Source organism: Athalia rosae, chromosome 4 (assembly GCF_917208135.1).
Source record: "Athalia rosae chromosome 4, iyAthRosa1.1, whole genome shotgun sequence".
NCBI lineage: Eukaryota > Metazoa > Arthropoda > Insecta > Hymenoptera > Athaliidae > Athalia > Athalia rosae.
This window is the reverse complement of record NC_064029.1, coordinates 10482014-10509469: the sequence shown is the minus strand read 5'-3', so window position 1 is coordinate 10509469 and position 27456 is coordinate 10482014. Positions and strand designations below refer to the sequence as shown.

General features: G+C 36.5%; 5 protein-coding genes and 2 long non-coding RNA genes across 23 annotated transcripts; 3 read left to right on the top strand and 4 right to left on the bottom strand.

Annotated features, from left to right (window-relative positions):
• The first annotated feature begins 1575 nt into the window (after positions 1-1575).
• Positions 1576-4400, top strand: LOC125500596. The gene is made up of 2 exons (XR_007277980.1): positions 1576-1940; positions 2499-4400. It is a non-coding gene; the product is annotated as an uncharacterized LOC125500596 (long non-coding RNA).
• Positions 3139-7828, bottom strand: LOC105693004 (cell cycle control protein 50A). 11 transcript variants are annotated; one of them, XR_007277960.1, is made up of 6 exons: positions 7634-7828; positions 6412-7227; positions 6125-6290; positions 5529-5585; positions 4261-4297; positions 3139-4137 (listed from the first exon to the last, which is right to left on the bottom strand). XR_007277960.1 is itself a non-coding variant. In XM_020856396.2 (5 exons), the coding sequence occupies exons 1-4, from the start codon at positions 7683-7685 to the stop codon at positions 5573-5575; spliced, it is 1047 nt and encodes a 348-aa protein (XP_020712055.2). In that variant the 5' UTR covers positions 7686-7828; the 3' UTR covers positions 3139-4297; positions 5529-5572. The 11 variants fall into 11 exon arrangements, 8 of the variants coding, with proteins under 8 accessions (XP_020712055.2, XP_012268047.2, XP_012268046.2 ...); XR_007277958.1 differs by having other exon boundaries at positions 4261-6056; XR_007277959.1 differs by lacking the exon at positions 4261-4297 and having other exon boundaries at positions 5529-6056.
• A 311-nt stretch (positions 7829-8139) lies between these two features.
• LOC105693003 (UV excision repair protein RAD23 homolog B) lies at positions 8140-10978 on the top strand. Its single transcript, XM_012412621.3, has 6 exons — positions 8140-8349; positions 8442-8514; positions 8709-8868; positions 9600-9764; positions 9862-10181; positions 10381-10978. The coding sequence occupies exons 1-6, from the start codon at positions 8284-8286 to the stop codon at positions 10674-10676; spliced, it is 1080 nt and encodes a 359-aa protein (XP_012268044.2). The 5' UTR covers positions 8140-8283; the 3' UTR covers positions 10677-10978.
• A 2745-nt stretch (positions 10979-13723) lies between these two features.
• Positions 13724-20226, bottom strand: LOC105692978 (protein zyg-11 homolog B-like). Of its 5 annotated transcripts, none has more exons than XM_012412574.3 (10): positions 19493-20226; positions 19223-19424; positions 18439-18667; positions 18152-18346; positions 17683-18080; positions 17238-17383; positions 16772-17160; positions 16198-16567; positions 15753-16092; positions 13724-15668 (listed from the first exon to the last, which is right to left on the bottom strand). In XM_012412574.3, the coding sequence occupies exons 2-10, from the start codon at positions 19350-19352 to the stop codon at positions 15523-15525; spliced, it is 2343 nt and encodes a 780-aa protein (XP_012267997.2). In that variant the 5' UTR covers positions 19353-19424; positions 19493-20226; the 3' UTR covers positions 13724-15522. The 5 variants fall into 5 exon arrangements, with proteins under 5 accessions (XP_012267997.2, XP_012268007.2, XP_012268025.2 ...); XM_012412584.3 differs by having other exon boundaries at positions 19900-20226; XM_012412602.3 differs by having other exon boundaries at positions 19831-19916.
• Positions 19928-20941, top strand: LOC125500595. The gene is made up of 2 exons (XR_007277979.1): positions 19928-20065; positions 20223-20941. It is a non-coding gene; the product is annotated as an uncharacterized LOC125500595 (long non-coding RNA).
• Positions 20942-21537: 596 nt separating this feature from the next.
• On the bottom strand, positions 21538-23425 carry LOC105692661 (diphosphoinositol polyphosphate phosphohydrolase 1). 3 transcript variants are annotated; one of them, XM_020856397.2, is made up of 3 exons: positions 22945-23425; positions 22335-22529; positions 21538-22014 (listed from the first exon to the last, which is right to left on the bottom strand). In XM_020856397.2, exons 1-3 carry the CDS (start codon positions 23116-23118, stop codon positions 21727-21729), a joined length of 657 nt encoding a protein of 218 aa, XP_020712056.2. In that variant the 5' UTR covers positions 23119-23425; the 3' UTR covers positions 21538-21726. The 3 variants fall into 3 exon arrangements, with proteins under 3 accessions (XP_020712056.2, XP_012267415.2, XP_048509777.1); XM_012411992.3 differs by having other exon boundaries at positions 22335-22490; positions 22945-23413; XM_048653820.1 differs by lacking the exon at positions 22945-23425 and adding an exon at positions 22618-22827.
• An 828-nt stretch (positions 23426-24253) lies between these two features.
• LOC105692602 (E3 ubiquitin-protein ligase ZNRF2) lies at positions 24254-27431 on the bottom strand. Its single transcript, XM_012411902.3, has 4 exons — positions 26636-27431; positions 25965-26060; positions 25788-25893; positions 24254-25068 (listed from the first exon to the last, which is right to left on the bottom strand). Exons 1-4 carry the CDS (start codon positions 26964-26966, stop codon positions 25011-25013), a joined length of 591 nt encoding a protein of 196 aa, XP_012267325.1. The 5' UTR covers positions 26967-27431; the 3' UTR covers positions 24254-25010.
• Positions 27432-27456: the final 25 nt, after the last annotated feature.

Sequence of the window (27456 nt, the reverse complement as noted above, 5' to 3'; positions counted from 1 at the left end):
CTATTTGTCGATATCCAGAGCACTTACGATAATGTCAACTCGGATTTACTAATTCAACATCTGGTAGACCTCAAGATCCCACAGCACTTAGTTCAATACGTCTTCAACTGTTCTAAAAATAGAAAAATACATGGATACATTCACAACGAGGAGATTTTCCAGGGCACCTCCAATAAGGATCTGGCTCAGGGTTCATGTCTCAGTCCCACGCTTTTCAATATATATATCCGTAATATACAGGATAAATTAGACCCAGATATATCTCTCTCTGCGTTTGCAGATGATATTAGAATATTTAATAAAAGCTACTCCAAAAATAGGGTCATGAAGGCTTTGGAGAAAAACCTAATCCAACTGCAAACAAATCTTAAACTTAATAAGCTAGAAATTTCGCCAACTAAAACCAAACTGCTTATTTTCTCCGGGAACAACAAACATATTCCACCCAACTCTTGCTATGTGACTCTTGACAACCAGAAGATCTTTAATGGGGTATCTGCCAAATATCTGGGCGTAACATGGCATTATAAGCTGTCTTGGGAAACTCACCTTAACGTCGTTAAAAGCAAAGCCGAAAAATTGGTCAACATTCTGAAAACCATCAGCTCTATGCAATGGGGGGCTCACCCCGAAACCATGCTCAACGTATACAAGGCCTTGATCAGACCGGGCCTCGAATGGGGCAATTATCTTCTCCCAGCGGGGAATCCCAAAATATTCCATAAGCTTAATGTCATTCAAAACAGCGCGCTGAGAATGTGCCTGGGTGCACTGAAAACCACCCCCATTAACACGTTACATCACCTCAGTGGCATAGCGAACATTGGCGGCAGGATCCAACAACTTACGAAAAGATTCTTGACGAAAAAATGCAGTTTTAGGAACAATTTCACCATCGGAAAACTGTCAAAGCCATGTATTGGATTCGCAAAATCCCAGACAGAGAGGCAACAGATCCTCCATAATTACTGCGTGCTGGGAACAAATAAGATCTATTGAGAAACTTATAGAGAAGTCTGACAAATTAAATACGTTTAATATTAGCTACAGGTCGCAATTTAGGAAACTGGACATAAACATCACGGCCGGTCGTTTACTTCAAAGCTCTACTCACCCGGAACGAGATCTTCAAAAAATCCTTCGGCAGGAATATAAAGACTACGATCCTATATACACGGATGGTTCAGTGAACCTAGCCAAAAATGAATGTGGTCTAGGAGTCTTTCACGAAAAGAAGGGTGAAATCAAGGCGCTACGGTTGAATCATCTCACCTCCATATACAGAGCGGACAACGTGAAATTGCGCACCCAGATTTTGTGCGCAAGCGTGAACTAAAACGACAGTCGAATTTATCATCTGCTAGCGTGTTGTACCAACAGCCTCAGATTTCAGCTGTAGCTGTCAAATTGTCGATCACCAATACAGCTGAGATCGCCGTATTTAAATATGACTGAGGTATGTTGTGTCAAGTGAATAATGCGACACAAAACCAGACACAGATAAGTAGGGTGGCATAGCATCAAATAAAATTGATCAATTGAATGAGAGATTAATTAAATGTCGACAGAAATACACTCATCGAAAAGTTCAGGTTAGGTCGTTGTATTTGACAGCTAAATCTGAAATCGGATCGGTTGTTGGACATTCTGCGAAACAAATGCCGACGATCGCGCATGTGCAAATGGGGTGCGCAATTTCAAGTTGTCCGCAGAAGCGTTAGCCATTGCAGAGGCTATCAAACTAGTTCTTCCAAGGCAATCGGAAAACAAAATCGTCATCTGCTCCGATTCACTCAGTTGCCTTACCAAACTAAATCACATAGGATTAGACTCTAATTTGCCTAACACTTTCGCCTTCATTAAATCTGAACTGGCTAAGGCCTTTGATTATGCTCAAAATATAAAACTTATCCGGATACCTAGCCACTCGGGAATCATAGGTAACGACATTGTTGATAGAATTGCAGTAGCGGCAAGCAAAAAACCAGGCATAGACTACAACCTCATCCACTCTACTGATTTATTTCGTAAATATACGAAGGAAAAAATCAAATATATGAAAAGTTACATTAGTGAATATGCCTCCGGGCCCTCGGGCAAGGGCAGAGAATTTATCACCAACTCAGGACCGTTTGAACTTAATCCTTGGTTTCGGCATTCAGGCCTGGATCGGCGCAGAATCGGCATCGTGAACAGGATAAAGTCGGGCCACACGAAGTGCAAAGCCCACCTCTTCAGAATGGGAATAATTAATTCCGAAATGTGCTCGTGCGAAACTAGTCCCCAAACGATTGCGCATTTGATATGGTTCTGTCCTCGATACCAAAGAGGCCGCCCTGAGCTAACACAATTTTTAGAATCAAACCAATTTCCTGTCAACACCTCTGTGGCCAAATTATGTCATTCAGATAACCCAAATATAATAATTAGATTGCTAGGGTACATCATTTTCCATAACATGGAGGTCTAACCAACCTTTCCTTCTTCTGTTGTCTCAGTCGATCCTCTGTTACTATCTTGTAATCTCCCTCCAAGAAGAAGGCGGACAGGAAGGAAGCCGCGGCAACATCCCAACAGGGACCGGGTTCTGACGTCCGCTCTGAACTCTCCTGCAGGCTGGACCAGACACAAGAAAGAAAGAGGGGGAGGAGAGGGGTATTGAAACAAAATATAAAAATATAAATTAAAACTTCAATAAATAAAACAAATAAACTAGAAATTAAAAGAATTCTAGTGATAATAAGAATTACATACAGATAAATATCAAACTTAAGAGTTGCAACTGGACTAACTATACGAATCTAATTTTTTAATAGATAAAAACTAAGTTAAGGATAACTTAAGTGTTTAGTTATAAGAACAGTAGTAATAACAAGGAAATTAAATAAGAATTAAACGAGAGAAGAATCGGTTGAGTTTAAACGAATATACAGTTTATTTGGGACATGACTCATTAGAGTTATACCTGCTGGAATTAAAAAAAAAAAAAAAGACTAACCTGATACGCAACTGTTTATACCGTGTGCACCAAATGATTTGGTTCGCCATTTGGTGCTTGGTACGCGTATCAAGTATGCGGTGTATGTATGGCTAATCCGGGTCAGAATGTTTTTTTACAGGTTATGAAAACAAACAAGGTTTCAAGATTATCAATTCAGACAATTTATTACGTCGTTGACAATTAACTACAGTACTATTTACTTACTCAACTAACTTATAACTTGAAGGTAAAATATTCAAATTGATTCTATTAAATAAAATACTGGTAATTTGTGCACCTGAAATGATGCCAATGTGTTATAAATAACGTGGGAACAGTCATAGAAAATTGCAATATACATATAAATAGATAATTATAACGAGTCATCCTAAATTATCACATGCAGAGGCACATTGATTATATAAAAGTCACTCCTAATCGAATATTAGGAGTTGATGAATGAATTAGAATTCTGGATAGAACATTACAGTTATATCCATCTGGAGTGAGTCAGGAAACAATTTATCAATTTTTATTTCAAACTTGTTCAAGATTTCTATGGATAACTAGACATTATATCTACAAACTTGGTATGGCCTTAGCGATACCTGCTGTTCTTATTTGATTTCAACAGTAAATTGTCAAAAATTGTATGTTTGATACACGACATTAATACAGGCCATACTAAGCATTTTACATTGATTAAAAGTTGAAAAAAAAGTAATCAGCTATAGCCGAATAAGTCGATTAGATATCATAAATTGACAGCAAAGATTATTCAGAATTAAGTTAGGTTTTGCCAAGAACGAACGTGCCGCAAACGTTTAGAAATTTCACAATGCATTGCTCGCTCGGCCTCACATAACCACAAGAATGAATAAATATTATATGAATTCCAAGCTAATTTAACATCAGTTTAAAGGCTTTTATGACTTAAATTTCTTCTTAGGCAAATAAGAGATGGTTTTTTAGTGTCACTGACCTCTGTGCTGTACTGGCTAGCAATACTATGACATAGCTCAAGCGCTAAACATTGATAAAAATTTCACCGACACCTGAATGTTGGAATTGGTAGATGTTCAATGTGAACGAATAACGTGTGATGAGTGCCTCATTGGTACGGTGTATTGGAGTTAACGTTGATCATCTGGTTTGTACTGTAAAATATTGAACGGTCAATAGAGTAATGTCTAGTTATGACTTTTCATAGCAAGCAAATGTTGGTGAAACGTTCACAGGCATAGGAAATTTATGCTATGTACAATAATTACATAAAGTACCTGCAAAATAACACTCTCGTTTTAGCCACAGCCATATCTGTAGAAGGGTAATTAATATTTTAATCTATAGATGAAATAGTTGTACCTATTTGTAATATCCAAATGACATTACGAAATAAAATTCGTCAATTTTGCAAGCATTCTCTGTTAATCAACTTGTTACTTGAAATCCTACTTCTGTACCAAGTTCCTACTCAATATCAGCCTAATGATAAGCTTCATAATTTTAATGCTGCATTCTCATGCAGTCGCTTGTGGATCATGATTAAATTTGAAACTATAGTACTAATACGGGTTTTAAACCCAACTTTACTATTCATGGGTTATTTAGTTATAACAATGTTCACATTATCGTACAATCCATGCAATAATTGTGCTTAAAAACGAAAAATGCATTCATTTTCACACATATTTCATTCAACCTGCTGCAATACGTGCATTGGGTTTGTGATAATTACTCAGGTCCTCTTATGGACGAATAGCAAATCGCAAATTGCATACTCATCTCAAGTCGGAATACTCTATTGACTCAGGAGGCATTCCTGACTGCTAAATAATCAATATTGGCCAGACGATAATATAAATAAGGAATGATTCTAAAGACTGGTGAAACCCAAAAGAATAAATAAGTGATCAGTTACAATGATCTCCATTTTGAAGGAATTTATTTTTCTCATTCAATCTGTTGTGATGTTTGTAATGTTTGAATCATTTGATATTCATTAAAAACTGGAAATATTCATCCTATTTTATACGCTGCAATGCATACACTTACAGGAGCAATTCCAGGAGTAACATGCGTCATAGCACTTGAACTTTTTTAAAGCAATTTAAACAAAATGGCAGGACTTAGAATCCACTGAGGGCTACAGCTCCTTGTTCTGGTTGAAAAAATTTTTAATCAATATTTCTATCCATGAAAATAGAAATATTTGAGTTACAAAAATACAAGATTATAAAAATTTGCTAAGTAGTTATGGAATCAGGCAATTGCGGATAAATCTTACGTGTATAGAAAAAATAGAAGTTAAGAAGTTCGTGTGGTTGTCATTGAATTCAAGTACCGAATTAAACTTCACTTGAACGTACGAACCGAAGCTACATGACAAAACGAAGAGAAGATGATCCTTCAAGGAATTGAAATGTATCAGAACTTTTGGCGCTAACAAATGTGTGTGGAAAGCAGACTATGAACTCAGTGGTTTTTGGTTTGCATTTATTTGCTGAAAAATTTTGGGGAGACATAAGACGATTCAACAAACACTTACAAGAACAACTAGGAAGCCCTAATCATATTTTCTGGGAGCCCCTCTTACATTAGTTTGCTGCGCAACATACACACGTACAATATTATAACAATGAATTGTATGTACTTCTGTTTCATAAAATATGTACATATTTCCTGCCTCAAAACTTTATCAATTGAAAATTTTTTTAAACGATCACCAAATGTATAGTACACAAATTCCTTTTATAAATTAAGGATTTAACCAAAATTTAGAAAGCATATACTAGTTCCAAATTGAGTTTTAATTTAGATACAATTTAAAAGCAGAGTGCAGACCTAGAAATCCATGGTTCAGTTAAAAGAATATATTCATGACACTGTGTGAGCATAAGTTTTTAATCCGTCTTCTGACATTGATGACCTTAAAGGCAGTGGGGTCGGAAATCTTATGGAAACATTATTGACAATGTTTCAGAGTACTTTGTAGTAGTTGAGGACTATAAGACGAGAATTACATAAACCATTTCAGTTACACCACTCTTCTTTTAACAATACCCTCATGTCACTGCTACGGACATAATCAGTGAAACAAATGTTTTGAATATTTGAAAAAGGGAACTCATAAAAGTTACTCACCTCTTAGAGCATTTGATATGGATAATTAGTAATGCAATTCCCAACACGAGACAGACACAACCCACTACTATATAGGCGATACCTAAGAATGGGTTTTTACCCCCCAAAAGTGATGTAGTACTCAATATCATCCGCTTGGTACCTTCAAATGCTGATACGGGATATGCTGAAATTGAGAAAAATATTTCAGAACTGGAAAGCCGTCACAATTATTGTTTGTTTGATCATAAATTGAAGAAATATAGATTGATACCATCACTTCATATGGTTGAATGACTATTACTTACAATACTTTACGTAAAGTTTGTAATTTCCAGCCAGCAAACCATCTGTGAAGCCATTTTGAGAGTAGTCAATTCTTCTGTATAACTTTCTGAAAGTGGGAAGCGCCGCTGTTCTCATCCACACAATCAAATCTTCATTTTGGAACCCGTTGTTTTCACGGTTCTCAGTATCCAGTTGATAAATATGTTTGACCCAATTTTTAGGTTTGTCAAAACCGAGGAAAGCCGTTTCCAAATGCCCAGGAGGATTTCTGAATTTTATAGATTTATCCGAAGGCCAAGCAATTCCAGTTTTTAATAAGGGAACAAATTTTCCATGCTTTTCCGACCATAGCGTCAACTCGTCGCTGAATAACGAATTTGCTATGGCTCCACAGGGGGCTATTGGTACTTGTGAATCGTTATATGCAAACGGTGCACAGTCGCTGGATACTGAAGAACTTAGTTGGCCCAAAAGTTGATTGTCATCTCTAGATTTCACATATCGTCTGTGATTTTGATAAAAATTTGTTAGACCATAATACATATAGACTTTCCCACCAAAGTCTATTGGTAGTTTGAAGTCAATTTCACAATAACAGTCTGCTGATGGATTCAGAGCGATAATGTCTGCGCATTTGGTGCTGTTGCCTGCCACTGTATTGTTGGAATTGCAATTCGTATAATCGATAGTCTGTTCCTTGACTTCATCCGAAAAATACAACAGTCCAATGCCAACTGGTATGAAAGCTATTCCTATTACAAAGAAAGTTGGAAGCACAGTTCCAGCTGTGAGGATGGGCTGCCAAGCAGGAAGTCGTTGTTGCTTGAAAGCGCTATCTGAAAAAATGGATAAGACCAAAAGGAATGTATTCAGATACTGCGGGTATCCGTTTCGCGTTTACGTCGTTACAAGATCGACTTTTTACAAAGCATCTAAGAAATCAATCTTATCCCATCTCCGATCTAGGTTAGGTTACAGACTAATAGATAAATTGAATGATCTACGGTCAGGAGACATTGATATATAGTTCCTTTACACACGGCCGCTTTAAGAAATTTGGCGCATAACGCAATCAAGTTGATTACTAAATGGCTAAGAAGTGGTGATATTTGAGTCTAAAATCAATAATGTGTCATGAGAATTACGTAATGACAGTTCTGCACGCGACTTGTCAGATACGTTCTAGAATACATTTTCTCCGTGTCAACCGAAATCGGTCATATAACAAGAATTATCACTCACCAGATGGTTTTTTGGTTTTCGGCAATGTAGTGGGTTCGGTGATACTCGTCATCTTGAGGGAATTTCAATTTCTTTGCAAAATTTGACGACACACCACACGAAAACTCCACCTACACCATTTGCGAAATGTTTACTGATTTGGCCACTAGGTCAGTATATTTCTTCGCTGACGATACAGTGGCGGGTTGGAGAAACTAGTCAATGCAGCTATTGTATGGAGGTTTTGTTATCGGTGAAAATTTACTGCCACTTTTGAGTGTATTCTACCATAGGTGTACAAACGTATGTACATACATACGTACATCCGTACGACATACTATCTCCGACACTGAACATACAATCCGTCTCAATACCTCTTGGAAACCTCTTGTCATTGAAAACCAAAAAGAAATTCATTTTTTCCACCACGACCGTCTGTCGAGTGGTTACGTACCTCAACCGTGGCGTATTGGATGGTAAAAAAATCTGTTTCCTGCTGCTGCTACAGCTTGGATTACGTTGTCAAAACGTTGATGGCGCTCAGAATCTCCGACCGCCGAATCATCAGCGCAAAAATTTCTATCAAAACATCGTTTTATTTCGTGAGATCGGTAGGATACTCGCCCTCAATTTACACTAATTAGACCCATAGTGTAAGCTGACGATTTAAAATGATTATAACACTCAAAAATCTTCAACAACAGACGTTCACCGTCGAGATTGATCCCTCGAAAACGGTGAGTAAAAACTGCATTAAAAGTGACCGACAATTTTGTGACTTTCTTTTCTGTAAATCGTTGAGTAACTATTATCTCTATACTTGTTTCAGGTTAAAGAATTGAAAGACAAGATTGAGGTTCAAAAAGGTTTACCGGCTCACCATCAAAAACTTATATACGCAGGTAGGCCAATTTCCGTACCATAACCTATATTTTTTCAATTCCTAATGTCATCATGATTTTACTGTACCTCACCATATTCTGGCAGGTCTGATACGTGACTCACCAAGCGTTTACGCTTCTATTTTAAAAGATATTATTCCTCAATGAAACTACGCTGACGTAACAGAATTTTGACTGAACTTCTATGTTGACAGGAAAAATATTGACCGATGAGCAGCCCTTAACTACGTACAACATTGATGAAAAAAAATTCATTGTGGTTATGGTAACTAAACCTAAGGCTGGCGCTGGGCCGAGTACTAGCGAGGAACAACGTGCAGATGGTGACAATAACAAAGAACACAGAGCAGCTAGGTATATTTGTATTGCTCCCATTAAAACAGAGGTAGTCATCTTGAGAATTATTAATCAATGTGGGGGTAGTGTAAAATAGTGCTTTTTGCAACAAGGGCGTAAAACAGGATTGTACGCCTCGAGTAGCGATCGCTGTACACAAAGGCCGGTAACGCTGGCCTGCATGTGGCACGATCGTGCCAAAGGCAGAAATTCTATGCCTGAGTTGCAAACGTTATTTTTTGATGCAGTTGGCGGAAAATGCCCACTAGATAGTATAGATTAATGGAATTGAACCGTTACCACACAGCTGTACGGGGGTCTGGGGGCGGAGCCACGGGTGGGGGCGCAGGAGCAAAGTCCCTGAGGGGCGGAGTCCCCCTAATTAACTGGAAATAGACTCGAAAGTTATTGAATATGTGTATAATTATTCGTAAAAAAAAAAATGTCATTGCAAAACAACACTCAGAACTAGTCGTTTTAGCAAAAAATTATGATTTTTGCAAAATTTTGTTCTACGCCTTCAGAGGTGCAAAACTGAAGTTTTATGCCTACTTCATCAAAAATATATATGATACATACCACGTGTACAAACTGCATGAAGGCTTTAAAACATTGCTGTTCATCACCAAATTGACGTCAATGATACCAATGTATCCTATCGTCATCTGAAACCACAGATTTCACATGAAATTGATGTTAAAAAATTGCAGACCAAATGGTTGTTCAGATCTATTCTTGTGCTATTGCAGTCCAGGAGCAGACACTGTGACTTCTGCAGCTCCGGAAGTTCCTCGTCCATCACCAGCTGTGCTCGATCCACCAGCTGCAGTAGCACCTGCAGGAGCCCAAGCCGAGAGTGCTTTGCTAATGGGGGAAGAATATAATACCATGGTCAATAATATTATGGATATGGGGTTAGTAAAATTTACATATCTCGCTCTACGGATTATATATCTGTACCGACTTTTGTTTGGTTTCTAACAAAGTGTTTTAACTTATCGTTTGAGATAGATATGAGCGGGAACAGGTAGAACAGGCACTGAGGGCAAGTTTTAACAATCCGGATAGAGCAGTGGAGTATCTCTTAACTGGAATTCCAGCTCAGCTGTTCGAGGACCCACCTGAAGACCCTCCTGAAGCTCAGGACCAAGCTCAGGATCCCTTGGCATTCCTACGAACCCAGCCACAATTTCAGCAGATGCGTCAAGTGATTCAACAAAATCCGCAATTATTGAATGCTGTACTCCAACAGATTGGACAAACCAATCCAGCCCTGTTGCAATTGATTTCACAGAATCAGGCAGCCTTTGTTAGCATGCTCAACGAACCTGGTATTTAATTTTCTTAATTTTCGGAGATCTTGCAAGAGTCTGAAATGTGTGTTACCCTAGAATTTCACAAACTTCAATTTTCAGTCAAAATGCTTCGGGAATACTAACAATAAGCTAACTTCAGTGATTTCATGAGGTGTATCGAAGAGATACAGAATTTGAGAGAAATTCAAACATTGTTGTTTATTGTGTTGTGTAGTTGGTGCCACCGGAGGACCAGTTCAAGGAACGCCGACAGCAGCCGCTGCAGTAGCTCAAGGAGGGCTGACGGGAAGTGTCGGTGCCGGAGTGGGTGCTGGGGCTGGTGCTGGCGCTGGCGCTGGGGCTGGTACTGGAGCAGGTGTCATTCAAGTAACGCCACAAGATAGGGAAGCTATTGAAAGGCTGAAGGCACTAGGATTTCCCGAGCACCTTGCTCTTCAGGCCTATTTCGCTTGTGAAAAAAATGAAAACCTTGCAGCTAACTTCTTGCTGTCGCAAAACCTCGACGATTGAAGACCTACGCTCAGCAAACTGCGCCTCACAGAGCTAACGAATGCTAGAGACAAAAGCTATATCATCTATCCCGATAATCTCATCATGTGTTTGATGCATGCAAAGCTTCGTTGCTAACAATTTTGTGGCTAGTGTGGAGGAAACAGATCTTCTGAAAGAATAACTTTTTTAAACTGAATTTCTGTTCGGATGCCAGACTGCAGTAGATACATGTATGCAGATGATATATTGACTGACTTAAATCAATGTTAGATACTTGTTTGAAAAAAAAAGAAATAAAATGTTGAACAATGTTTCCTAAATTCTGATATGCGATACTTTATTAATAGAAAAAAAAATTGAAAATTTGGAAGGACCCAGGATATATAATTTTTTTTCAATTGTAGCGAGAATTGAAATATTATGTATATACCGATATATATGTATATACCGACGAAGCAATATCTGATGTTTACAAATTTTCAAGAAACTGTTTCATGATACAGATATGGACATGGCCAAATTATGACAGTTTCAGTTTCATTGTAATATGTAACGCCATAGAAATGAAAATTATTGAAAGCTAACAGCACTCTATCTGTAAGGCATTTCTACTAGATTGATTTTATTGTTCTAGATAAGCTACATTACAGTAGGTGAATGATAAAACATAGTTTCTTTGCATCAAATTAACTTCAAAACCAATATGGCCAATCCAAATTCTTCAAGACTAGTCGTACATGCAGTAAAAAATGAAATTTTCAACGTTAATCGATGATAACGCCGACTAGACCGTTGCACAATGTTCAATATGTTTCTTTACTTGATAAATTACCGCCTAACTACATGATGACTAACGTGATAATATAAATATCTCTTATTGTCTCTACGAATCAATTGCTCTGTGGCGATGACAAAATTAAGTTTTCTTACCAAGTGATGGTAAAATTGCATTTTTGTATAGGAAAACCCAATTAAAATATATACATCGAGTGAGTTTCTATATGTAGGTATGCATACCATAGGTATGTATGGACACGCACGCGGAAGGCGTAGCTTTTTTGAAATGTAAAGTTTAAAATTGATCAATACTACTAACAAGCAGCCATGATAGAACGCAATAATTCCTTCAGAAAAATATTACAACACCAACCAAAGTATTGCCTGTAAAGGATTCACAAGGTTACCAAATCAATGAAAGTGCTCCTGCATTTGCTTCTGTGAAAATTATCGCCCAAGCTGATCATTATCAATGTATTGTTCGGGATCAAACAATACCAATCACGAATGCATTTTCAATGTCATTCTACGAGATATTCTTGCAGTAAATTAGTCGTGACTGATAATACCGATGAAAAAAAATGCAAACATGTTCCCATAGTTCATGAACATTTAATACCAGATTGTGATTAAACGTAGTTTGTAGTTTTTTTTTAGCTCCACAAGTTTATTATTACGATTTTTCTCGTATCATTACAAAATAACTGCGATACTTTTTCGAAATTTTCACAAATTGTAGCGGGCGATTATTAATGATTAAAGTGAATAGACCGTTAACTTAAGTCTACTATCTGTTGCGTACCCTAAAACACCTTGTAATACTTACATAGCATAAATAAATATGTTAAGATTTTCAAAAAAAATTCATATTTACATTATCGTGCTTTCACCACAATGATTTTAGAATTTCTTCAATTACCCCTTTCCAGCATTTGATGAACATGAATTGATCAATTTTCTGTGGTACCATATCTGAAACGTATGAGGCAGTAATCTATATTTTATTATTTTGAAACATATTAATATTTCAATGATTACCCCTATTATGACTGCTTGTGAACGCTTACAAGCAGTAGTCGAAATATTTCTTAAGTTGAACAATCAAATGTTTAATGTCTTGTTTGTAGAAGAGAGAAAAAGAAATTTTTTTTCGGCAATTTCGTAAAATGCAGCCCCCTTTCGAAGTGAAAAATCACTTTGTTCGGAAATGTCGTACTGAATAAAATCATCTTATCTATAGGGTAGAAACTGAGAATTCTTTCCTACAAATAGTGAGATGGTATCGATAAAAGCAGCGACAATAGTGGAAGGGTGATCTAAGGTGTTATTTCCTGTACTACAGGTGGTGTAATATCTTTTTTATTTGAAATTGTTTCCAAACAGTTTCAAATATGATATATTAAATCTACATAATCTAAGGTGATCAACATGGGTTTGTTAAAATGGAGATGGTAACCCTATAGAAAAATTTCACTAAAAGAAATTCTAACTGTGTATAATATACATATGTATGTATAATACACACATGTATGTATAATTATATGACAATAGTAAATATCAATCCATATTATTATAATTCATGATTTCTACAATTCTCATACGATAACATTGCAAACGTGAACAGAACAATAGTGCCTTTCCTCTATTTCAGCTTTGAGTAATATGGGAAATTCATATTTACGTTTATTGTGAATATTGCTAATAGCGCCCTAATGTTAGCCATAATTTAACGCCTGCATTCATTTGAGGATCTGAATATCAGTCAGTAAGTGAGTCAGATTTAGACCTCTCTATAGTAACAAAATACAGTAAAAGCTCAACATCTAGTTCATTACTTGGAATTTTTAACTGTGATCAATACTTTGAAAAACTGTCTGTAAATGCAGTTTTGTTGGAAAAATTATTCACAATTCGTGGCAAATAGTCCTATTTTTCTAAAAATACCATCTGTAAAAGTCAGCTTTACTACTTCAGTAACATACAAAAAACAAGTATGTTATCAATTTTTTTTATCATAGATACGTTTTAATGTAGTCACTTCTACGTCGGTGTAACTCTGATGTAAGATATTTCATCGTACTCCCTATAGCTTCAACACTGCTGATTCCAAGAGCTAGGTACTTTTCGATCATGATATCAGAATGAAGTGAGAGTTTCTGAATGCAAAAAAACATAGCAATCGGTTTTGAATAAGTCTGCAATCTATGCGCTGCACTTTGGTTATATCAGATAGTGTAATATATTTATGTATAGTTATCATAGGGCTCGTAGTATTATAATGCATTGTATCATTTTTTTTTTTTTATTTTTAACATTGCTAATGCCATTTTTAACAATCATTCTACTTCAATAAGGATACACGTACTCGGTAATTATCAAATTTCTCTGTTTCTACACTACAGAGACAATGGATCCTCATTTACTCTATGTATAAATATTTAGACATCTATTAACGTGATCCTGACGAATAAGGAGAAATCGAATCCAAGCTTTTGGTGTCGTGGATGCAACCGTTATTCACAGAGTTCAATATATTCTGGCATTATCTGCATAAGCACACCACAGCTACGAACAAGGATCAAACTCTAGTTAATAGTGGTAAACACAGTAAAACTTATAATAGCGATCCGCTAGTCCTGGATATTTTCATGGCTGCGTACTATTCCAATTGAAAAATATTAGTTTTCATCATCTACTATAGGCTGAATAAATGAGCAAACTTCCAAGCGATTGACATAGGGTAGCTCAAAAACGATGTGAAGAAAAAATAAAAACTTCACCAGATCTGCACTTTGGTACCGCTATCTGAAATCCAATAGCATTTGCTGGATGCCTGTTCCAATTGTTATTGGAACTTCGAGCATGTGTAGTAAACACATGTCTCATACCGTGCATGCTTAAATTAAACGCGTCCTGACAGAATATAATCTAAGGCAGTGATACTGAACTCTACATACAATGATATAATCAAATATTGTAGCATTTTGGATCAGGATGTGTACAAAGCAAGCTAAAAACTTGAGATATTGCTTTATGTTTACCCCTTTGATATTTCTTGAAAGTTGATAACGATGGATTTTATGTAACAAATATCTAGTACACTGTAAACAATATTAAAAATTTTTCAGTGGATTTAAATAATATGAAAATTGAATAATAAAATTCAATAAAATATCTCGACCCATTTTATGCAGGTTAAAACTCCTTGTTCATATCAGATTATGAATCTTCCAATATTTATAATAGGGGAAGCCAAACAAGGTCTGGCTTTGTTCTTTCAGCTGCAAGTATTCAGTCCCTACGCTAAAATATATCAACAAATTAGCACAGTCAAGTGGTTTCTGTGATGAATTACAAATATTAAGCATTGATTTTTAAAATCATTTGTGCTGCCAAATTTTTTAACACTACGTGCTCGAGTTAAATAAATTTTTTTCACCTCCCTGGAAATGGCTGCCTTCGCAGCGCAGACCACGCGTCATCCTTCACAGCCTTTTTCCTCCGTCAACAGTAATAACTACGTATATAATATGGTACAAAGCAAAAATATTAGAATTACAAAGATTAGGTGGCTGTAGTACGGAGAAGTTGTGACTTGACATCACTGAAAATGGAGCGTTGATGAGTTATTTTGATTCACTCCTGCAAAAATGTTGAACGTTTATATGCACTACAGAATCCACAGATTGTAGAAAAAATTAGTCGACTGTTCTAAGATCCAGGTAGGAACCCATTCAGTATTGAGGAGTATAGATATGAACGAATTTGTCGTCAATGATCAGTGATAGGTGTAACCGACTTTGGAGTAGGTCAAAGGATTGAGATGGACTCAAATTTAAGCACTTTTTTTTACAATTATCGAGTCACAACTAGTCCAGACTAAGGCTATTAATCATGATAACTCAAGCATTTTTACTTCGCCCTAATGTATATAGAATTTTTAAATTCAATGTTTCTTTTAAAGATGAATTGCGCTGACATTTTTAAGTATATCATTGAATCGAAATTCGCTTCCACAGAGTAATGAAATTGACTAGTATACCAAATAGATGGTATTTGATAGTCAAATTATAAAGTGTACTTCAGGTCAACAGTGTGTGGCGAGTGCTTCGAGCACAGAGAGGCACAAAGTACGCACTGTATGCTGAGTACATCCCTCTCCGTCTTCCTTGGCCAAAGATGCTAGGATCGCACCACCTCCTTCCCGTGATAGCATCGCACAGTAACGCTTAGCTATAATTGGGCAATGACGTTATTTGTGAAATTTTTGCAAAAGTCTAGCCATTTTAGCAGGCACCATCAAATAACAGAACTTACGATTTTTAGTGCATACATGGTGTATTGCCCAGACAGCCCATAGTTGCACAGGATGTGCATCTGCACAACGCAATAGTGGAAAAAATGGTTGGAAACTTCGGTAAGCAACCATTTCACCTCCCGGTGTTTGCCAGTTAGCGACAGCTTGGGCTAGTTGATCCAACAACTCAGATCTGGGTGGTAGCGCAGGTATCACTGCCCACACACAAGGTCCATCGCTTAATAGATGTGCAGCAATCCCTGCCGCGAAATATGATACATCAATGTGCTCAGAATCCAGAAGTGAAGACAGCATCGTTATGAAACGAGGTTGCATCAGCCACTGTCTAAGGTGGGGTACCTATGTAGGCCGTAAATTGGTAGCGATATCATCACCCGAATCCAAGTTTGTAAAACTAGTTTTAATGTGTAAAAATTCACAGCAAATGAAACGCGGCTGAATTACCTCTGCAATATTATTCAGTAAACCCAGAACCTTGGTTTCGACACTTGACTCGCCTTGAAAACTTTCTAGTACTTCAAGAAACAGAGCCATACCACCTTCTTCGAGAAATACAGCGCAAGTTGTGGCACTTTCGTCCGTCAGATTCCAAAGTGCGCTCAATGTAAATTTCATTGTAATATCTACAGATTTAGTTGGCACCTTGGACCGGACCATCGCTAGCAGTTTGGCCATATACTGGGGTTGCGCTCCCAGCATAGACGTTTCATCTGTTGAGATCTTAGCTGCCAGGATTGAGCAAATTGCCACTGACATTCGGTTCATTGAAGCATCATCAAATGCCGATAGACAGTTCATCACAAGCCTCGCACACCTGTCGGCAGAAGGTTGTGAAGATAAATATCTTGTATGTCATAAATATCTTGAACGTCAAAGACGTAATTTGAAACAGACATGTAGACAATATCTAAAGTAAATTCGAAATTTTTCATTTTTTATACATATAACCAACAGCAATGGAATCATTTGCAACGAATGTCATACGCTTACAGGATACACGCCTAAACTTTCAACCTACCTATACTTATCAAAAGTAACCTCTTGCAATATTCTATCACTGCATAGTGTCAGTAAAGTATTTTTCTGCAATTGGTAATGGTTAGGAAATGACTCCATGGCAGTGAGGGTCAAGTCAACAATTTGTTTTAATATCGATGGATGGATTTTTGTTGCCAATTCTCCTTTTGTAAGGTTGTAGAGACAAGCTGTTGCTGCCATCTGTACGCCAAACTGTTGTGGATGAGCCTTCATGCCTGGCAAAACTAGCTTTATGACATCAACTCTTGGCTCACCAAAGTTGGGCGTCAGACGAAACAAATTATACAGACATTTTTGAACATAAATAGGGCGGCACCAATACCGTTTCAGGGATTCCAAGATCTGTGGTTCTGACGCGGTACCACTCACCTATAAATGATGATATTTAACGGAATTTTCAATCTGGTTCATCCCTGTCAAATACTATTGTTTGAAATATTACTAACCACAAGATTAGGTCTGTAGTACTCATTGAATGGGTTCACAAGACTGTCTTCATAACATGCATCTGAATGAACAAGGCCCAAGAATCGTAGATGAGGATGAGCTTTAACAAATGCCCTTAAATCTTTCGCATCTATTTGATCTTTTCCTAGAATATGGATGAAAAAGAGCAGCAGTCAGTTGTTATCTGTCTTAGAAATCAAGGCTTGTTGATCAACTTTCACCATATCTTCTAAATGAACCGAATGAAAATGTAGTCAGATACATCTCAACGTATATGGATATCTAGAACTTGTCTGACTCGATAATCAAGTTAAGAGAAATAACAACATTCCTAATTTATTGGAGATGAGTTTTCAAATTTCTACGATATCTAGTTCTAGGAGTATTGAAGAGAAACAAGCCTTAAAAAATTCTTTGAATAAAAGACATTGAGGTGGTATTTACTTTTACCTGAGATATCTAGACTAGCTAGATACGGCATGCAGTGTTTAGCTTTTAATAGATCTGTTATTTTAGATCTAGCTGGAACAAACATTTCGAATGGGAAGGAATCTCTCTCATCTGATATATCCAGGTTTCTCAATTCGTTCAGTTCCAATAATACCGGTATCACATGGCCACAGCCACTGAGTTTTAAATTATACATTGTCAGAGTCTTCAGTCGATCTTTACATTTTCTCAATGGTGTTATATCATTGACTCTAGTGCAAGAAATATCTAAATTTTCTAAAAGGGGTAGATCGTCCACAACAATCTCAAGACCGTGCTTATTGAATTCTGTTCCAGAAACATTTAGGGTCTGCAATGCTCGTAGTTTGCTCAATGCCATAACAACGCAATACCTGGAAGTTGTCACATGAGAAAAGAGTTAAAGAGATGAATCAAATCGTTCAATGGTCAGGAAACTACTTACCTGGAACAATCCATAAAACTACCCTTTGCCACACTCAACGATCTAAGATTTTGTAAGCTCCAGTCCCCTAAGCAGCCAATCAGATCATTAACTGTTACCTTGAGTCCATTTATTTCCAAATCTACAACTTTATGTTGGCGTAAAACCTTCAAACCCTTTATTGAAAGACTCGAAGCATCTTTAAGTCGTACATGCCTGAAAATAAATGTTTTTCCCAAGCATAGTAAAAAAAAAACTGCCATTGTTACAGAGGTCAGTCACAACTCATAACCAGTTTATAGACATACCTTAATCTGGTTGTCTTTGAATCAAATAATGTAATAGTCAAATCTGATAATGCTTTTCTTTCGCATAGACTCGATAAAAGTTGTTCCGAGATTTCAGCAGGTAAAAATGCATCGGCATCTTTGAAACTGAGTGTTGTCGTTGAACTTGTAGATAAACTAAGAGATGCTCCACTATTACTTGATGACACAGTCGAAACTGATATACTGTCATCTATACTTGTCTCTTCATCTGAAAGAACATCGGCAAAAGTTATCCTCTATCATTTTGTGCAACCTTTTCCACAAAACCAAAACTGTAACAAGTGTAACGTTCATAAAGATGACAAACAGTGCCTATTAATTTACCAGCATGCCATTTAAGAACATTTAAAACTATCTTCAGTTGGAATGGGTATTAACCTTCGATTTCAATGGTACCACGTTAGATTATGACTAATTTGATAATCGAAAATGTAAATATTTGTCACTATTTCTTGAAATATTATTATTTACGTAAAATGATGCTATTCTATAACATAACTCAAACGAATGATATATTTCCTGATAACAAAAAGAATATTAGCATGTCGACTTCGTTCAGCTGGAAAAGTAAAAGATGTAATAAAGTTGACGGTATGGCATATAGTTGACTATGGTTGTAATGAACTTCATGAAATTATTAGAGTTGAATTATTGCAAAGAATCTGAACTTATGGATGCAGAACAGAGGTTTTTTTAAAAGTATGACAAAATTATCTAAAAAGTGATCACTATTTTATATAACAGATATAATGAAGCTACTTACCAGGAACAGTGGGTGGCACAGTACTAACAGGAAACCCACACTCGCCGGAATGAACTTCGCACAATACCAATACATTGTCGCAAATAAAGTCTACACAAACCTCCTGTAGACTTCTCGGAGACTCGAACATAATTTTCCTTTTTTAGTTATTTCTTAAATAACACTTTCCTCAGACCCCAATTGTGTTATGTTACATTAACTTCTAGAACATGCAATAAAGACATGAAATAATGATCGTTTCGACGGTTTTTTCAGGACAGATGATCTTACCTCCTCACTAAACATACAATATGATTACTGTAAGAAACTATTCAACTTAACCTTACTTTTTTATCACAAACTGTCGGAACTTAAGATTTTTTTATACGAGTATCTAATATTTATTTATTACACGGTGATGATATAATATCTTCTGTTAATTAGTAATTACGTAATACGGACCCTAAAGCTTTTATCAAATATTCTCTGCTCTCCGAAATCTACGCATACAGATATACATGACACTGTCAAATATCCATGGACGTAGCTCAACGTTATCGACCGCATTTAATTCATAACTTATCATAGTTCGTAATTTCATATTGTGACAATTCAAATTTTAACCATACTTTTATCTTACGCACATGCTCCGATGATAGATAATTGCTCAAATAAATAGGGATACATGGGCAACTCACCTCTGCACGAACGGCCATGTTGAATACTATCGAGCTAGAGCTGTCAAATGTCAAATGTGTATGCGTGCATGGGTCACTGTGACCACTGTCACTGTGACCAAGTTTCAATGATACAGAACGTGATCCGCTATTCGATACATAATGCAAATGGAGCTCTGAAGTTTACGTACGTATTTTTATTATTGACATGAAAAATGTATTTTCATTATAGCTAGAGCACCATATTCTTTTTTCAATGGATACTTGTAATACTAATTTGCTTTGATTTAACTGAAAACTTATTCCCCTCCTGCCCCCAGTAATTTTTGAATTTTATTTTAAAGGACTGCGTACGGTGACACAGAGTTGAAAACGAAAGAGCCTTTGGGTGGCTGATAATAATCAGCTTGCGAAATTGTTCATACATTATTAATGCTAGGGATCACAAATTAGGCTCAAAGAGATCTTGGCATGGTTGCGTAAAGGGGCTGCTAGGCCAGCATGCCGAAGGTTATCTTGTACAAATAACGAAGGAGAAAGGACCATTAATCAATTGACAGATCGAATGAATAATCTTCACTTTGCAGCATCAATATTTGTTTCACTGAATTGAGTTTCAAATCAATGTTCAACTATTATACTCATCTTTGTTGTGTCCACCATAGTAATGACCTACATTAATTGCATACAAATTGCTTTGCCATTTTCGAATGAAGTTATACTGCTTTAGCTATTAACAACAATGATACCAGTTTTTAAATTTATACTTCCTCCAATGCATCTGTAATGTGGATGTCAAAATGCCGAACTGTTATTGAATTAAAATAAGTAGTAAGGCAGAATTACAGAATTTAACATATACACCTGGTGAAGCTATGAACGCGAGCAGTAGCATAGAAGACCAATTTTTAGTTCGCAATAGACTTTGACCCCCGTTTCGAGTATTACTTGGGTTTGGCAAAAATAAAATAAATATTGTCAAGACTATTTCTCATAGCTTAGTTTTGGCCAAGTACTGTGATATGTAATAGTTGTAATAAAATAAATCTTAATCTTCAAGAAATAAGTTTAAAAAGTGTATTTTGTTTCTTGTTATTAGAACAAGATATTGCATAGATGTGTTGATATGAGAGTTTAACTGAGATATAGGAAATTATCAGATAATCAAACCGTTCTACTTAAGTCTTGGAATTAATAAGATTGTAATAATCGTCGCGTCACAAAGTTCAGCAGTTATAAGTTGACCATGATTTGTAGGCAATCTAGTGATAACTGCAAAATCCAAAATTGAATATCCAACAATGTTCATCACGTACAAAACTAATTACTCTGCCTAATTTCTAGCATGATTTATTTCGGATACACGGCATAGCTTGCACAACTGGACACTAAATGAGCTTACACAGTCGAAACAGAATTGAGAAATAGGTAGCCAATTTCAATTCTGTTTTAAAAATGAACTGATCTGCATTAATGCATCCAGGATTTATGATAACATACAACGGCTACATTTGATCAGTAAAAATGAATAAAGCATACGTGTAAAATATACATATGAATATATATTTATCTATGATATATATGTATACATATATTTATATATGTATATATATATGAACATAAATATATATATATAAATATAATAGAACTAAAACAATAGAACTGTGTAATTCCCTTGCGGAACAGTTTATTAGCAATCTATATTAATAATAATAAGTAATTATTATAGATTAATGTATAAAACCCAGTAGGTAGTAGTTATTATCGTTCTGTTAAAGAATCAACAAAGTATGTAAGAGCATAGAAATTGATTGGAATTTGGGTGGTGATTGGGTATAATGATTGGTATTAGCTGTGCTTGTTAATATGCGGATTGATCGTGGAGTTATTCATCAATTGGATAGAGGCTGTATGCTGATGATGTGGAGAATTGGTATTGTTGTGGTGAGGATTCGTATTGTGAAGACTGTGCAGGTAGGAGCGTTGAACAGGCTTATGCTGAGCCAGCTGGACTAGGGCCTCTGAGACTGGGAACCATTTGCGCTTCCTTCCAATAGCTCGAGAATCTTCCCACTCTGGTAGTTCTTCCGTCACCCGCATTACCCATACTTGCGTCCTGTGCTTGTGCTCCACGTTCTATAAACAACATTAAAAAAGACCTCTGCATACAATTTTCTTCCAGAATGAATTTTTTGCTTGATAAACTTATAAAATGTGACAGGTGGTGGTTCATAAATTTGATATGGTCATGGATAAGACAAAACCTGTTATGGTGATAATAGCAATAACAACAACAGTATTTGCCAATTAGGAAGTATCTTATGCTTTCAAATAAATATATCTCGCACCAACGCTGGCAAAGCTTATTACATAGAATTCCGCTTATCTAATTCAAAATTAAATAGAGGTCAAGTAAGAAAATATGAAAGGAATTTGGGTATGTAAAAGCAAATTACCTCAAAAATTCCAAGGCACCTGCCTAAGTGTCCCAGAACACCAGCTTCCTCTTTGACTTCCCGGAGAGCTGTTACAGCTGGTTCTTCTTCAGGTTCTACACCACCTCCTGGTACTATCCAATTATCAGGCCTTCGGCTGGACGTCACCAATAGTACCTGAATACCAAGACCCAATCTCCTTGCTAATACTGGTCTCTTTTTATCAATATGAAACGTAGATCAGGAAAATGATAATGCAAGGCCTGCTTCAAATTGAATACTTCTTTAAGCGAAAAGTCATAACCTTGTCAAGAAAACCATTACAGGAGACATAGAAAACGTATTCCATGTGAAATGAAAATTTTTTTGAGAGTTTGAGAAGTGCAGTTGTCAGAATTTTCTTGTACATAATTTACATAATTCACGATTTTGTTTTTTGCCTTGCAGTTTTGATTATGAATTATTAGTTTAGGTAACCACGAAATAAAGAAGACGGAGAAACGTAGTTAAATTCTAGTCGGGTAAAATATTTGCTTACAATGAGGTGGCGAATACTTGTATAACGCGCGTTAAGCCAAGGGGACTAGATGCGGCTAATAATAATTTGCAGAGACGGTGCTCGGTGGCCTACCTCATCCTCGAGGTCATTCTTCACACAGATACAAGCCGCTCGCCTCCTGTAACCCTCCGAATCGTAGATACGAATGGAATCAAGTTTTTCTTTAACCATTTTAACCCGTTTATTCACCACAACATTCCGAATAGAGAAAAAATATTTGTCAAACGGCCAGATCGGCCATACCATACTCCCGCATTGTTCGGATCGGAATTGTACTAAAAACTAACATTATCGATAAAAATCACTTCAGATACACTTTCATACAAAATATGATTGCCAGGCTTTGTTTTCCAGCCCCCGATATACTTTCGAGTTCAATAAACTTATTCTCTATCAAAGTGCGGTGAAGCTGGAGTTCCTCTATATTTTACCCACGTACCCCGAACCACTAGTTTCGTTATAACCTCAAATATTTGAAAGCTGTATATCTCTATTTCAGTGGCTGAAACCCAGTTAGTTCAGCAGGCTAACATCGATATGTTGGCAATACTGACAGCAACCGACTGCGAGTGATCATCACGTGCCTGCGATCGCTAGTGGCATCAATTACATATCGGAAACGCGCATCAGCAGTTCGATCATAGCATTTCGCATAAATCCTTCAACGAATTCAGAGCTCTGAATTCGATGTTCTCTGCGTAAATACGGTTGACCTTGGAGATGCTACTCCAATTTCGGCGAATTTTGGCCATGAAATAAATTCCGTTGATTGCGAATGTAAATACTTTTATTCAACTCATGCGCGCTATTCATGTTTTATCGCGCCTAAAAACCGAACCCTAAATAGCCGTTTACCGACTGGTGACAATCACTTGTCATAACTCAATGGAAATTTCTACAAGCTCGGCAACTGTGGAGTAATGAAAATAAACGTAACTATTTTCTGAGTTGTAACGAAACAGAGAGCTGTTGTTACCCATTGATGCTAAAATTGAGATGCCGAATGTTTTTGACATGGAGTTTATTTGTTTATTCAACTCATGCGCGCTATTCATGTTTTATCGCGTTCGTTTTTTAGGCTTCGTTTTTTAGGCAAGAATGAAACATGAATAACGCGCAATTGTTGAATAAAATTGTGGGCGCAACATGTAGGCTAAGTCATGACTTAGACTACTAGTTACGGCAATAACTATTACTGTTCATAACATCAACAATATCTTACGTTACTTTAGTGAAAATACAAGGCTATGGTTGTAACGTAGATTTTTTCCTGTTTCATTTCGTTTGTTCCTTCGTTTTTTATTATTTTGCTTCAATGCGTGTATTATATACAAATGTATATGTTGATATATATACAGAATTTTTTATCAAGTTCAACAAGGAAGGTTAAATTAGAACCTTTATTGATTTTTTACTATAATTTCAACATCATTACGATAAGTCATCTGCTTCTAAACTTTATACATCATTCTGTCCTTCCCTTTATGAAAGTATCAAAAATATCCTTTCTAGTGCACATCCCCAACAAACAACAAAAACAACACATTATCGTTTTATGATTAAAAATCATTTTAAGAGCAGAAGTCAACTTATTTATTAGGTGGAGTACACCTTTTCTATAGGTCCCCTCTTTCATTTTTTCGCCTCCCCTAGGCATCTGCTTGTCAACTTTCTTCTATCCTCCCACCCAGTTGCTTCTCCAAAAAGGTTCCACTTAGAGTCGGATAGATTTCAAGAGATAAAACTAAGTAAAATTTATAAATATGGTACAATTCATAATAAGCGATAGAGTAATAATGGATTAATTATAGATACGTATAAGTAATAGCATTGTATTGATGAATCTTATGGCGATTTGTAAGTCCTCCTTTTAATAACCAACTAAGGATTCATTTATTTGTCCCTATATTCAATTCATTTTAATTCAATTGTGTTTTTTAGTAGGTCGGCTGATCACCATTCACCATTACCACATTACACACAAACCACCATTGGACTAGCGGTCACCTTGACTAGTTTTTTTTTTCATATTTGCATTTTCCTTAGCTCCACGTTCTATTGGCAAGTGTCCCACGGGCCACAAATTGTTCCAGTATTTTTTTTTTGTTTCAGTATATCATCTACCTCACAAATGCAAATCAGTCACCAGGATGTTCAGGACAGCTGCGATTCACTTGAAACCATCTGTCAATGCAGCTGCAATGCAGAAAATCAAACGCCAAATTTTATTTTAAGAATTTTCTAAAATTTGATGTGTGTATACTAGGATGGCCCAAAAAGGAGTATTTTTCTTTTGAGTCTCCTATGAAAATACATCAGTTTGACATGTTTTAACAGCCCCCTCCAAAAATCAGCTCGAAAATAAATGTTATAGGGGTTGCTGAAGATTTTTTTAAATTTCGAAAATCGTAAAAACTTTGTTTTCCTTTTTCTAATTTGAACTTTTTTACTCCTCATTTTATTATTTTCTAGTTCAAAAATGATATGGATCTCGTGCTTTATTTCTATTCATTATTATATCAACTTCAAGACAAAAAATCAAAAGTCCCTCAATATTTAGATTTTCTCCAAAACATTGCAAGTACTACTTCACTTTGAGAGTTAAAAAAAATTGGAGTAACCTTTAGAAATCAATACATCGATATGAAATTTTCAAAATCTCCATATCATTTTTGAACGATTATAAAAAAATTGAAATTAAAAAAAAAAATCAACTTTTGACGATTATGGAAATTTTTTTAAATTGTGAGCAACCCCTATAACATTTTTTTTCGAGCTGGTATTTGGAGGGGGTTCTTCAAACATATCAAACTAATATATTTTCATAAAAGATGCAAAAACAAAATACTCGTTATTTTTGGGCCACCTTAGTGTTTACCTATCTTTGCAAGAATAAACAAATCAAATTTACATACTTTTTGTGATATATGCAAAGGCAAGGCAGGCGGGCTATTACATCTCCAGGCTGCAATTCTTCTAGGCAAATAACGCATTCACCTTTCTTGTCTGCTAGGACATCCTCTGCAAAAGTAAAAATTAAATGAAATTAAGGTGTGGATTGTAGAAAACTATTACGTTTCGTTAATTCTTACCATTATAGTTGAGACGAGGTTTGGTTAGGCACATGACCAAGTGGCACTCTATGTCATCGGGTAGGATAAACTTGGAGCATACAGGACACTTTAAACCTTCAAAAAAGATAATCTATAAGTTTATGGGTTACAATGATGTCTCATGAATGATTTAAGTCAATTAATATACCATAGAACACCCGTCTAACTCGGTTCACAGGCACTGCTTCAGTCTCAGTCTCGTTTAAACAAGAGCTTACTATTATTCCCATATTAATTCTAACCTAACCCATTACTGGAGCTTATCAATGCACCCGTTCATTTTTTTATGCGTTGAAAGTTCATACCAGGCCACTGATGTTGAATACCAATTCAAAAATTAACGTCAAGAGTAGAATAAAATACTAGCTGTCATTGATTATACGGTTACCAGGCCAACCACCTCGCAACACGCGCCAAAACAAATCGCACCCTCCTATATTTTAACGGATGCCACCCATCGATGACGTCTATAACCTCACTTTGGCCGCGTGACACAAAATGGGAATCATGAATAAAATAAGGTAAATTTGTGCATGGTCACGTAACTTTTGCAGCGAGATATTTTGAATGAAAAGAATGGAAGGCTTCCACGTAGGTCAGTAACACGTTTAAATTAATAGTCTTAAAACTCCTTACATTTGCTAACTCACCGTTTAAGGACCAAATGTGAGAGGGTAGACTGTGTGCGGCATAAACTCGACCACCGTCGTCGTCAGTGTCGTCAGAATCGAGCTGAGGAAGCCCCAAAGCCTGACCAACACTGACACCGACCGAAGAGGCCATCCCTTGTTCTCCAGAAGACAAATCCGGGACTGAACTCAACGACCTGGCTCTTTGTCTACTGTCGCCACGCGACGTTTGTGATTGTGCCTGTTGTATGACCCCGGGCAACGATCGGAGTATTGAGAACCCCTGTATTTCGTTGGCTCCCGAGGATTGCCCGTTCCCAGACTGTGCGACTGTGCTTGCCTTTCCACCCATTCTCTATCGGCTTCAATGTTTCGGTTTTAATCGAGAGATCTTTATTTAGTGAAGATTTTAGTTGATGGCCAAGATTTATAGAAAGTCGAGAAATTTGATTAATTATAAAGAGATGGTTGCAAAAAGATAGTCGTTTATCAAGGAGACGTAGAACTTGCCAGACCAATCACTGCACGAGATCCTTTGTGTACTGGGTATTACTTTGTGACTTTACAAACACGATATTCACTGGTTTATATTCTTCGATGCACTATACATCACTCGTCGGATTTTTTTTTTTTTTTTGATTAATTCTTTTTAACACTTGATTAAAATTCAACCCAAAATTTCACCAACTTTTGCCACGATAAGCAAGTCATTTCGTCCGAGAGCATAGTACTCGCTCGTCGCGCAAAACATCCCCCGACATCTTGCGATAAACTTCCCAGAAAGTCGAAGCATCATCAGTTTGGATGGCTATTCCGCTTTACGCACCGAAGTGAGCGAGGCA

What these genes read in the sequence shown, in the direction of transcription:
- LOC105692661 (XM_020856397.2), bottom strand. Translation starts at nt 23,118, where the DNA reads ATGGTATGGCCGATCTGGCCGTTTGACAAATATTTTTTCTCTATTCGG. An exon ending in AGAATGACCTCGAGGATGAG is followed by an intron (nt 22,530 to 22,944) that starts GTAGGCCACCGA and finishes ATTGATAAAAAG; the next exon opens with AGACCAGTATTAGCAAGGAG. An exon ending in GGTGCCTTGGAATTTTTGAG is followed by an intron (nt 22,015 to 22,334) that starts GTAATTTGCTTT and finishes TGTTGTTTATAG; the next exon opens with AACGTGGAGCACAAGCACAG.
- LOC105693004 (XM_012412622.3), bottom strand. Translation starts at nt 7,685, where the DNA reads ATGACGAGTATCACCGAACCCACTACATTGCCGAAAACCAAAAAACCA. An exon ending in CAAACTTTACGTAAAGTATT is followed by an intron (nt 6,291 to 6,411) that starts GTAAGTAATAGT and finishes TCTCAATTTCAG; the next exon opens with CATATCCCGTATCAGCATTT. An exon ending in CATATCAAATGCTCTAAGAG is followed by an intron (nt 4,138 to 6,124) that starts GTGAGTAACTTT and finishes AATATTTTACAG; the next exon opens with TACAAACCAGATGATCAACG.
- LOC105693003 (XM_012412621.3), top strand. Translation starts at nt 8,284, where the DNA reads ATGATTATAACACTCAAAAATCTTCAACAACAGACGTTCACCGTCGAG. An exon ending in AGATTGATCCCTCGAAAACG is followed by an intron (nt 8,350 to 8,441) that starts GTGAGTAAAAAC and finishes TACTTGTTTCAG; the next exon opens with GTTAAAGAATTGAAAGACAA. An exon ending in AATAATATTATGGATATGGG is followed by an intron (nt 9,765 to 9,861) that starts GTTAGTAAAATT and finishes CGTTTGAGATAG; the next exon opens with ATATGAGCGGGAACAGGTAG.
- LOC105692602 (XM_012411902.3), bottom strand. Translation starts at nt 26,966, where the DNA reads ATGGGTGGAAAGGCAAGCACAGTCGCACAGTCTGGGAACGGGCAATCC. An exon ending in TCACATTTGGTCCTTAAACG is followed by an intron (nt 26,061 to 26,635) that starts GTGAGTTAGCAA and finishes TCTTTTTTGAAG; the next exon opens with GTTTAAAGTGTCCTGTATGC. An exon ending in CTTTGCATATATCACAAAAA is followed by an intron (nt 25,069 to 25,787) that starts GTATGTAAATTT and finishes TCTGCATTGCAG; the next exon opens with CTGCATTGACAGATGGTTTC.
- LOC105692978 (XM_020856394.2), bottom strand. Translation starts at nt 19,352, where the DNA reads ATGTTCGAGTCTCCGAGAAGTCTACAGGAGGTTTGTGTAGACTTTATT. An exon ending in TCAAAGACAACCAGATTAAG is followed by an intron (nt 18,347 to 18,438) that starts GTATGTCTATAA and finishes ATTTATTTTCAG; the next exon opens with GCATGTACGACTTAAAGATG. An exon ending in GTTACTTTTGATAAGTATAG is followed by an intron (nt 16,568 to 16,771) that starts GTAGGTTGAAAG and finishes TTCTGCCGACAG; the next exon opens with GTGTGCGAGGCTTGTGATGA.